Source organism: Ambystoma mexicanum, chromosome 2q (genome assembly GCF_040938575.1).
Source record: "Ambystoma mexicanum isolate Mex_15411 chromosome 2q, UKY_AmexF1_1, whole genome shotgun sequence".
Classification (NCBI taxonomy): domain Eukaryota; kingdom Metazoa; phylum Chordata; class Amphibia; order Caudata; family Ambystomatidae; genus Ambystoma; species Ambystoma mexicanum.
In genome coordinates this window covers 535,249,386-535,261,557 of record NC_090924.1, presented here as the reverse complement: position 1 = coordinate 535,261,557, position 12,172 = coordinate 535,249,386, and the positions used below count along the sequence as shown (strand labels likewise).

Genomic DNA, 12,172 nt, shown 5'->3' with positions numbered 1-12,172 from the left:
ATTTTATTTTGTGGCCTCAGGGTGGGAAAGATTTTCAGATGAGCAAAAATGTTCAACTCTAATGTGTTGTTTGGGTGCTGAGCTAGTGAACATAATAAAGAAGTTAGAGTAAGGTGTGGAAGGAGGGGATGATAGAAGAGGTGAAGGAGGAGGGTTGTATAATAAAGCCATGAAAAAAAATAGAAGCACAATTAGATTAAACAGACAAATATGGTGCTAGAAAGATAAACATTTTTCACAAGGTAACAAGGCGTTGGTAAATATGTCGATGTACTTATAGTGGATTTAAGTTATTTTTTTGGCATTGAGTGATTTTACGGAGAGAGAGGACTAGTACATACATGACCAGTTGATGATACACACATCTAACCCACAGATTCAGGAACTTTGGCAGGCTAAAAATCCTTTGCTGCAAGAGGCTGTGTCAACAGTGAAGTGAAAATGAATTAACAAGTACATGTTTGAAGGGCGTGAATGTCAGAGTGGGGAAGGAAAATATACAATTAATGAGTGAGTGAAGGAAGGAACATGAAGTGGAAAATGAGGAGAGGAAAGTATATGTTGTAAAAAAATGCCACAAGAGGCAAAGAATGGACAATGCACTAGGTGCAGGTTTGAAAAGCATTCCATGAATGCAAAGGGGCCTTGCAATGAGGGTACCCTGTAGGAAATGTGGAAAAAATTGGGCATTTTGCCAGGCTATGCAGGACAAATAAACCAGCAGGGAATAACAAAAGTGTGAAATATGTGGGCGAGGAGAAAGAGGAGTGTTATATCAAAGTGGTTAAGATTGTAGGAACAGCAGAGGGTGATTAGGAGGATTATGTGCCACCAGAGACAGAAGTCAAACTAGCGGGGGAGGTGGTGAAAATGTTGGCAGACTCAGGAGCGCCATACACGATAATACCAGAGTAGGAATGCGCATACACTACATGAAAGTTTCATAAGGCCAAAGGCATACAGTGGGGGAAGAATCAAAGGGATTGGTTTTGTGAAGGATACCATCACATATGGTGGGAAAAGCGTGAAAGGAAAAACATATATAGCAATGGAGGGGAATTGTCGAATTGACTGGCGGCACCCGGGAAGACTGGGGGTGGAACTGAATCCAGAGAAGGAACAGGTGAGAGTTAAATGAGACAGATTTTCCCATGAAGTAGGATTGAAGTTCAAGTGAATTGAGGGCAGGGGCAGTACCATGTGTGCACAAAGTCAGAGCAGTGCCTTTGGGAGTAAGAGAAAGCGAGGATGGCACTTTAAGACTATATCAGGCGGCAATAATTGAGAACAGTGAATGGTTCTCTCCAATGGTGGTTGCTCAGTATCCTGATGGATGTATAAGAATATGCATATATTTGAGAGACCTTCCTACAAATATATGAGTGGATAGATAGCCATTACCTAAAGTTCAGCATCACTAAATGGACATGTTGTAGAATGCATACAGACAGGGGGAACAAAGAGGAGTGTGGCAGAGTGGAAAAGGGTGTTCAGGATAATGGTGACGTGTCGGAGGAGGGAGCAAAAGCGGGAAGTTGTTATAGAAGCCGTGTGAGGAAAAGACCAGTCAAGTACGATGAATATGTTATGTATTAACAGTTGCAGTGTCTAAGTGATAATGTGGCAACTACATATTTATTAAGAATCTGGTGTGTGCACCAAGTTCAAATTACGTAGCGTAGTTTAAATGATAATGTTAAGAATGTTACAGCAGAGAACTTGTTTTTCGGATCTTACCAATGTAGTACGATGTACAATAGAGAGTGTATGCTTGTATAAATTGAAGCATATAATGTGGTATCTTAACCTGCACGTGGTGACATTCTATTCCTTGTTGAATGTATGACAAATTAAGGGAATTAGTTATTTTACCAAGGGGGAGCCCCCCCCCCCGCCATGAAGCTAGGGAGGTGAGCCTGCTCTACAACACCCTCCTAGGGGTCGAGGCAAGTGGGACCTCACCAGGAGAGACTCCCCCTTTGGGGACTAGGACTACCCTTCTAGTGAGGAACTCCCCGATGACCTCGAAGTGATGGCTTATATGGACTTGTACAAGATACCAAACTGTTATCTAACTCATGAAGATAACGTGAAGTTATATTATGAACAAGAAATGGAAGATATCCCTTTAAATTCAAGTCTCTAATGGGCTGCAATGAGGAGGCTGAAAAGGGATGCAAGACCAACGAGAGAGAGGCGAGAGAAGGCAGAGAGCAGAAAGAAGACCCGAGAACCACATGAAAAGCTCCCTGTGTGTAGCAGAACACAGATGGTAAAACAAGGAATGGGAATACCAGCAAACCAAGTGGCTAATTAAGCAAAACTGGTCCTAGTACAAATGGGAAAACTATTGAAAATAATCCAGTGAAACAGAACTGTTTGAGACAAGACGGAACACAAAAACCATAGAGTGGGAAATAAATAAAAGTGGAGGCTGATCACTAAAAAGGCAAGGCCCACCCATACCTTGAAGAGAAGAATGAGAGCACAAGAAAGATAGACAGTTGGGGAGAACAAACCTATAAAGCCAGGAAACTCAAACTCTTATATGAAACTGCACCCTGGGAATGCAAAAATGGTAATGGGAACTTGGGATACAATACAAGAGATAAGAGTAACAGATTCAGGACCCGGACGCAGTGGAGGACCAGGAACTATTTGCATATGGTCTTTTGAATAGAGAAAGGGAAGTGAGACCAGGAAGAATAAGGAGAAGGGAATTGCTAACCCCTTAAAACAACCGCATAACTTGATACTTTGGATGACAAGATACTATTTGCATATGGTCTACAGAAGGGAGTAAGAACTGAGAAGGAACTTGGGACAAAATACAAGCACCAGGAGAAGGGAATCATTCTCCTTACCTTAGTTATAATCGTGGTAGGGTCAGTGAGCTTAATTGGGTCAGAGGACGGGTTTGTTTTTGGACATTCATTCTGACTGATGAGTACCTTTGTTAGAATGATAGGCAGAAAACACCCAATAGTTCTAAGGAGAGATATGCCTTATTTTACTTTAAATAAACTGCACAGTAAGAATATGCCTTTACTGAGTCTGTGTCCTTTTTTTATACTTTATTTTTGTTTTCATAAACATACATCAACCAACATAACCAAACCCCTGCCCCCTAGTTGTTGAATTCAGTTGCTTTGCATTTACAATTTCTTAATTTCAAACAAAGCATAGACAGTCAGTACAAACATCACAAATATGAAATCCCCAAATCTTTTCAAATATGAACATTTTTTTCCCGACCATAAATTACTCTTTTCATATCTGCAAACTTCATCATTTCATCTATCCAGTCCTCCACCTCAGGTGACAATCCCGATTTACAACCTCTCAATATCAACTTCTTGGCAAAAGAGGCCCCTCTAAATAACCATTTTCGTTGTGAAATGCTTCGATCTTCCATGAATTCGTCAAGCCCTAGTATTAAGGTGCTGAAATTATAGTTGAAGGTTTGACCTAACATTCTCAAAAATTTCACAGATTCTCCTCCAGAAGTTACTTACTTACACACACACCCGAAGCATGTGTTCCAATGTTCCTATCCTATGAACACAACCCCAACAATCATTCTTATCCAACAAACCTCTCTTGTGTAAACGTTCAGGAGTCCAATACACTATTCAGAATTTTACACCGACGTGATCTCTCGCACAAAGTGAGAGAACACAGGCAAACATTCTTACACTTTCTTCCATCATTCTTTTGTAATCGCACACTAATCTATTGCTCCATTCTTCCAACAGTAATCAGTTATCCTTTGACTTGGAAACGATCAAACTTCTATCTATTCGCCAGCCCACCTCAACCAGCCTTGTTACTAGTAGTTAAAGCTACAAAATCAGTGCCCTTCTTAGAGTCTATTTCACCAATAGCTATTTCTAGTCTCTTCTAATCACATAGAGTTCAATTTGGTATTTTGCACATATCTTTAACTTCATTAAGGGTTCGCCATCTGCCATTTTGTCTCAGATCCCCAATCCATTGTATTCAACCCAAGAACCAATCCAGCCAAAAAGTGTTTTCCCACTTTTCTTTATTTTTGGGTTGTACCATATAGAGGAGTCTAGGACCTTAAATGCGTTCTCGCCTAGTAGATTCATAAGCTCTTTCCAAGAACTCCTCAGAAATGGAGTTGTGGGTTCCACTTTACTTCCTGGTCTGGATGTAGTAGACAACATAGCCCTTAGTGTCAGTGGCCTTCCTCTTTCGCCCACTCATTTGGTTCCTTCTCCAAGAACGGGGCATAAAATTGTGCCATGAATGCCAGATGCTATGCGTAAAAATTCAGCACTCCTAAAACACCTTTCTCAAGAGGTAACTGCAATTTCCATCATTTCATCCTCAGAGGTTTGTTGTCCCAAAGAAAGCTCTGTTTAAGTCCATCACATTCCTTCCAATATCTTCTTCCAACATTCAATGGTAATATATGCTCAAAACATGTGTTATCTTAGGTGTGGAGTTTAGTGCATTCCCCCTTAAGGAAAGATTCAGTAATGTCCACCTTTCTAAATCCTGTTTCAATCCAACGCTCAATTCCTTCGTATTCTCATGAACCATTCCTTCTAATCTTTTGGTCATCTAGACGCCTAAGTATCTGATTTTCTCTGGGCACCATTTAAATCCAAGATAAGTAACCCACCGCTTATCACAAGTAATTGTCAAAGGCAAAGCGTCCCACTTTGCCCAGTTGATCTTGTAGCCTGTGCACGTATTAAAATCCGAAATAATCTTCATCAAAGCCGGTAATTAATTTCCCAGGTCTCTCATCACCAGTAACAGGTCATCAGCATATAGCCATAATTTCTGGCCTACTCCTCCATAGCATATGCCTTGTATATATCATTCTTGTCTAGTGGCAGCCGCCAGCGGTTCAAATAAAAGCAGGGACAAAGGACACCCCTGCCTAGTTCCCCGCACTAATTGAAAATTTGCAGATCTCAAACCATTTGTTCCTAGATCTGATGTCGGGCAGGAGTATGGTAGTTTAACCCAATTTATAAAGCCTTCACCCAAACCCATCCTTTCGAGCACGTCATACAAGTAAGTCCAATTCATCCGATCGAAAGCTCTCAACATCCAGAGAGAAGATTGCTATATCATCACATTTATATGCCATTTGGGATATAGTTTGCAAACGCCTTCTAATATTACCAGTTGCAGGTCTACCCTTAATAAATCCAGATTGGTTTACATGTACCAGCCTCAGCAACAATACCTCTAATTTTGCAGCCAGGGTCTTTGACAATGTTTAGTTGTCCTCATTCAGCAGGCTTATTGGGCGATAATTTGCTGGCAATGTCTGGTCCCTATCCTTTTTAATTAATGTAATTGTAGTATGGTGAGTTGACTGAGGTAACACTCCTTCATTTAGTGAAGAAACAAACATGTCCCTTAAGAGATTTAGAACAGATTCCTACATAATTTTATAGAATTCTGCCGGGAGACCATCAGGGCCTGGTGATTTCCTAGAAATCAAATGCGTAATAGACTTTCTTATTTTGTCGATCGTTAGTTTGCCAAGAAAAATGACATTTTATTTGCAGATAATGAAGTCTATTTAATTGAATTTAATTATAAATAAAACTGATGTTAAGCAAAGGAGGAGTTCTAATAAAGCACCAGCACTGGGGAGGGGAAGAGCACAAACCGAATGTAATGCCTTGTCCATATGTGACCAGGAGGTGGTTTTCCCACTAGCATTTTCTTGCCATTGTAGCACCTCCTTCACTTCAGAGGTGGACTTCTCTCCATCAGGAAGTGATATTGTCATAATTCCAGCTTTATTCATTCCTTTTTCTTTGGCCAGATCTTAGCTGCCTTAAATGACCTTCCTTTCAGTAATATCTCCTAAGGGTAATCTGGATAAATAAAATTTTTTTCCCTTTAAAACTGGTACTTCCTTTGATCCTTGCAGCCTGTAGCAGATTCTCCTTTGCCCTTACACTGGTAAAGGCTATCAGAATTCGTCTGGCTCTGGATGTGGAGAATGTCCCCAACTATATAGGCAAAATCTATATAACTGTTTGTAATCAAATCATATCCAAAACAGTCTGTGAAAATCTCGAACACAAATGCCAATATATTGTCAGTCTCCCGCATTTTCCTCCACTCATACCAGACTTCGTTTCCTTCCACACAATTTCAAGTCCAATTCCAGAGATTTAGCCTTTTCTTTTTGGAGCTCAGCTTTTAGATTATTATAAGCTTTGAAACATCCAGTGATCTCCACCCCCAGGGATACAGATCCAGCTTCCAGTTAGGAACTGGGGTATCTATAAGAGGAAACCTTCCAATTAAGATCAGAGAAAGGACCTCATCAACATATTGAGCAACTTTCAGCAACAGAGCGTAGATGTCCTTGGTGTTGGGGACTTCAGTCATCTTGGAGGTCTGCTTAGGCTTCTTGGGAACTGGGTTTTCTGCCACCTCAATCTTTTAGTGTTCATTATCCTTAAATTATTCTTATAGGAGAGGATGCAGGAGCTGATGAATTAAGCTGCTGTCTCAGCGACCAACATTCCGGAATTGTCAAGTCACTTTCTGAGTCTGTGTCCTTCTGATCCTCCACAAATGTCAACAGGTGCAAAAACAGCAGGTGGTGGCAAGCCATGCTGGTCACGGCAGAGGTCACTTATGATACAACCAACATATCTTAATATATTGAGCATCCTCTCGATACTACAGAAAAACAGCCTGGCAATCAGGCGGTTTCTTATTGGGCCTTTTCATGGTCAGCCATACTAAATGCATCCTCTCCTTTTCTCACTCTGTCAATGGTTGCATGAAAGGGCATTAACCCCCTATCTAAGGGCCCTCCGCTGTTACATAATCACTCAACGCTCCTAAGATCAGCAGTCTCTCACTGCATTCCCGTACCAGTGTTGCCTCAAAGGGACGTGGAAGTTAAAAGTGAATCAGTGTCACCCAAACGACAGCTACACTATGGGAAAAACGAAAAGGCACAATACAGCTATATCTGGCCCCAACATAAGGGGTGATAATGAGATATTATGGAAACTTGTCTAGCAATATCCAATACAGATTCCATTCATCCATTTTATTAAGGGCATTTTTCTCAGTGTGGACTACAGAGAACCAGAGTGCTGTAACAGAGAGACACATCCATGTCTAACAGTAAGAGATACTTCGAAAAACTCAAGTGGGGAAGAACATATAGCTCAAAGCCATTAAATTAAAAGCATGTCAGTGTGGGATCAGGGTACATTCATGATCACGACTGTACACATTTAGTGAGGGTATGTTCAAATAAGAGAAATTGTGTTTTGCAAACTACAGAGCTAGCTTATTGGACACAAGCTGGAAGCCAATACAGAATCGTCAATGTGTGAGAAGTTTTCAACTTTCATTTGACCATGATCAGACAGGCAGTTGCATGGAAACGGTCTTCAGTAACGCCGGGGCGGTATCTGCCAGACCAGTGAAGTGTGTCCTCCTGTCTAAATGCGGTCTAGGACCTGGGCTAGAAATGGGCTACGTGATTATGGGTTCTTGGTGTAATCAGATGTTAATTAGCAAGTTTGTGAAATATTCTTCTGTCATTGGATCTCAGTATTGAGTGTGGGGTAGGTGGAAAGCAGAAGATTCATTCAGAACTGTACCTTCTTACATGACTTTAGACAGGTGTTCCAACTCTTACACAACAGGGATCTTCTAGAAAATGTAAATAGCTACTCTGTCGAAAAAACCTGTACGGTTGTACAGTTAGCAGCAAATTAGGAGTTAGAACGGCCTACTAAGCTTTCCAGAGTCTCATGTAACAGCCACAGAAAATCAACTACATCCTTTGAGAAAGGCAGCGTTTTCTGATCCTGCTGGTTAATACAGGCAGGGTTTTACAGGTAGTTCCAGATGTCTATCACAATTGTGCTGTGTTCCACAATTCAGGGGTTTTGGCACACCAAATTATTTCTTTTGAATTCACTCAGCTAAAGCGTCAACTTTATTTTAGCCAATTGTATAAACCCTTCAAAATTAACTACATCAACGTTTTTTCTAAAGCGGGGCTAATGCGTTTAAAACAATTTAATCAAATGACGCCCGTTTTGGAAGAAAAGCAATTGTAAAAAAATAATTAGCTTTCATGATCTTGATTTTATGTCACAGTGTTTTTGCTCGACAAGCGCCAATTTGAGCAACTTGAAAATACATTGGAACATTACCTTCAATTGGATACATATTGTTTATGTGTTTAAACAATATAAAAAAGACAAGTTATTAGGAAACACATTATTAGACTACTCATGACCATACATAGAAGACATATGAAAAATGTTACGAAAATAAAATATGTATGTGTTAAAAAATATTGTAACATTGCGTTTTTACAAAACATACATTTTAAGAGGCTTTCAAAGCCAGTCAAACACCGATTTCCCACCAACAGTAAAAAAACAGACCTTTAAATTGTAACAGACACCAAAGGAAAAGGAGTGATAAACATGGATCGGAGACTTAACTAAAATGCTAGCAAATATAAGTGCAATTTGTAGGCAATTGTCAATATATTTACATAAAGTCCAGAAGGTTTAAGTTTAGACTAGTTAAAATATTGAAAGAATAACTTCGATATGGTGGCAGGCTTTTTTCAGCAAGTATTTTAAAACACAAATGTATTTCTGATAAGAAAATATAAAGCAATTTTGTGTAAAATGTTAATTTGTCAGTGATTAAATAGCAATTGCCAATGTGAGAGTAAGGAGATTAAAGAATAGGAGTGTTTATCAGAAGTCCACAAACCCCTCAGTGCAGAATCAAATTAACCCACAGAGAATGGTGCTCGAGTTACCAGCCCTCCCTTGGTACTAAAAATTAGGTGTTCTAGAGCGGGAACCGGAATTAAAGGTAACATTAATGGCCATTGTAAACAACTAAACTGTTGAGTTTGGATTCTGGATTCAAGTCTCCCAATATTCAAACAGAGGATAAGAGCAACATTTAAACTGTGGGAGGACAAAAGAAGATGTGAATATTGGTTGAATTTTGGTTTATAGTCATGTTATGGGTGATGCAATCAAACCAGGAAAAACGGAAATGGCTTGTCATCTGAAATGATTTTCCAGGGACAAGAATCAATTTAGCTTGCAACTAAGTGAATGGCCAGTGTTGAAGTGTGCCGAGATCTTTGTAGAAGGCCAACAGTGACTTGTGAATACATACGCCAAAAGCATGCAATGTCCACATTTGGCCTTCCATGCCGGTTACACAAGGCAATGGACACAACCAGTGCAACCAAGTTCAAAAAGAGCTCGGATTGTGAGGCAGGTAGATTGAGTTAACCAACACTGTCATAACAGAGGTGCCTGTGGAGATCTGCCATCCTACAAAATAATGCAATGTTCTACAATAATGCAGTGTGCGTACTGCTTTCTAGCGAGGCACTAAATATACACTTAAGGATTCTTCAAAACTAGATTTGTGTCAACAGTCCTTTGACTGCAATACTGAAGACATGATCAGATGACTATTCCTAATACCTTTTTGCCATGTCGGGATCTTGTCTTTTCATATGGAGTGTAAAGTTCCATATTCCCGTGGCACCAATGACTGCACCCCAGAAAGCAACCGTACTCAAACTACATATCGAGCATGGGTGACCCTTCCCATGCTGCACTATAGGCAGATCCACTGCAAAGCTGCCTCACCACATTCATGGCCCAGGCATTCAAGAATGTCCATGCCACAGCATGTGGCCATAGCCCACCTCCGCCCCTAGACATGACTGCCATGGGTACCCTATCAATTGCCCCACACCATCATGTCGAACGTGAGGAGCCGGCATAGGTGGACGAAGAAGGCAATATTGGAAGTAGAATCATTGACGATTAGAACAACAGTGTGGAAAAGGTTCAGGTAAGGTGAGCGGCCACACAGTAACATGTGTTGAAATATCTGAAATATGTCTGAACTGGGCAACGTCTGAGATGTAGGGTACGACAGAATGAGATATAAGGGTGTGGGAATGTGGATAGGACTACTGGTAATTTGGCCATATACGTTTGAGGCTGGGTTAGGGGAAAGATGGATAGTGGACACATGTGCCCTTTGTCAATCATAGGAGGAAATACAATGGAATAACAACCAACGACCTAAATGCATGCTATATGTTAATGCGAAAAGCAATGTTTCTGGGTCTATGTGTGTGAAGGAAAATTATTTAGAACTCAAGAAAAGAGCTGGTCGATCAGGTGTAGGCAAAGGAATTATTGCATTTTGCATTGAACGCACCGACTAGCTTGATTAATAGGGAATACTAACTGACCAAAGTATTATAATCTAAAAGCTGTTGTGTTGATATAGTTTCTTTAAAACAATGTGAGGGGCAAAGCGTTACTCATTCTTCTGTCTGGGAAGACCACTGCAACATCTCAGCCAGATTCATTGTCTTTGCAGCTCATTTGACTGCAACCAATTTGCATCTCTGGAAAAGTGGGTCTGTTGCTCAGTATTGGGGTAGGTCAGTAGAAGGGCATGTCTTTCGTTGCAGTTTTGCTTGTATTCCTTCAAGAGCCATTCAAAACTTGCAAACTTAAATAGTGACCGTTACCCAGTTTAGAGAAGGAACAGTACAAACCAAAACAAAAAAGATCAAGGCTGAAATGCTCAATTTACGAAGCTTCCGTTTTCTGCAGTTGACAATATTTTATATTTTGATAAGCGACCATCACAACATTCAAGGATAATTTGCTGCTGCACGATTAAGCCAATGGGGTCTCTGCTAGTCACTCTTCGAGCTGTTCACTGAAGTGTCTTCCGAAGAAAAAATTAAACCAGGCTGTAAAGAACTCCCATGTTCGCGATTCTTTGCACAGGTCCTAGGTAGTGAGAAAAACAAATAAAACACAAAATTTGATTAATCAATATTATTGACATTTTCCCTATGCTTAAGTTCACTACAGATATCTGTTAGTGCTGTCTTAGTCGGGCCTCTAGCCCACACTTTGCTGAAAACATCACATAGATCACGCAACAGCCACATGCATTATCTCAATTGTGTAGCCAGCTTAAACGTGATTGTTAAAATTACTTTGGCAGCAAAAGACACTAAGGATGGAAAACGTCAGTGGTTCTGCACCAAAAGGCAGGTGCAAACTTAAGATACCTCCCTACATACCGTCTACTGCAGCACATGATCACAGCTGTCAAATGAGCCCATGATGAGTGTCACTTCTGACAAGTCATGTTCCTTCAGTCAACCCCATTCGGCATGATGGAAGTTGTTGGGCCATATCCAAAATAGGAAAAGCAAAGTTACAATAGCTAGAAGGCAAAGTGCAGTTGCCTGAGAAAGGTTGATCGAAGGAGGCCTCTGCACTAGAGGCATTTGGACACACCACCACCACCGCCACCTACGGACATATTTTCAGCAACACTGATGGCAAGCTGCACGATGCAGCAAGATCCGTTGACGTGGTTAGGAAAATATGGTCAGTTACTCGTTAAAGTTTATCAATATAATTTGTGCTTCGAGCTTGACTGACAATACCCAATTTCATGGCTAGGCTACTGCCAGTGGCTAATGCTCTCTGGAGAATACTGAATTAAACAACTTCCTGAAAGTCCAGGGGCCCCTGCGCACCATAATATGGAGTTAAGACCCGATCTGGCAGGCCGGATAGGGTTTTAAGGCTATTATCACACTGGGTTACCCCAAGCGGTAACCCGGGGTGCTAAATGCAAACAAAAAAAAACAAGTATTTTCATTCAGTGAACGGGACACCACGTGTGTCCCATTCAATGAATGAAAATACTGTCTAATGATGGCCGCCATGGAAATGGAAGGCGGGGCTCCATACGGAACCCCTCTTCCATGTCCACAGCGGCCACGGAGCATCAGCATAAGCATGGTGGCGGTAGAGGGGCTGCCGTTGAAAACAGGTAAGTAGGGCAGGGCTGTGGAGAGAAACATTAAAAATATTCAAATGAAGGGAGGGTGGGGGTAAGATGGTGCTGCGGGCCTGGGAAGCAGCCAGTAGGCTGCTAAGAACGTGGGCTGAGATTAGCGGTCTCAGCCCACGTTTCGAGCAACCTGATTGATTGGCTCCCACGCCCGGGGTGCTAATGAGGATTAAAGACAAACAAACCACTAACGGTATATTGTGTGGCAGCAATTGGAATGCAGCCATATCTCCCTGTGGCTACT

The 12,172-nt window shown here is 41.1% G+C and overlaps 1 protein-coding gene across 3 annotated transcripts in view; it reads right to left on the bottom strand.

Annotated features, from left to right (window-relative positions):
• Positions 1–3,059: 3,059 nt before the first annotated feature.
• LDAF1 (lipid droplet assembly factor 1) overlaps positions 3,060–12,172 on the bottom strand; it is a 263,824-nt gene continuing 254,711 nt past the window's right edge. For all 3 annotated transcript variants that reach the window (XM_069647674.1, XM_069647673.1, XM_069647672.1), the window contains one exon: positions 3,060–10,844. In XM_069647674.1, coding sequence (XP_069503775.1) covers positions 10,748–10,844 — 97 coding nt within the window. In that variant the 3' untranslated portion in view covers positions 3,060–10,747. The remainder of the gene's footprint in view (positions 10,845–12,172) is intronic.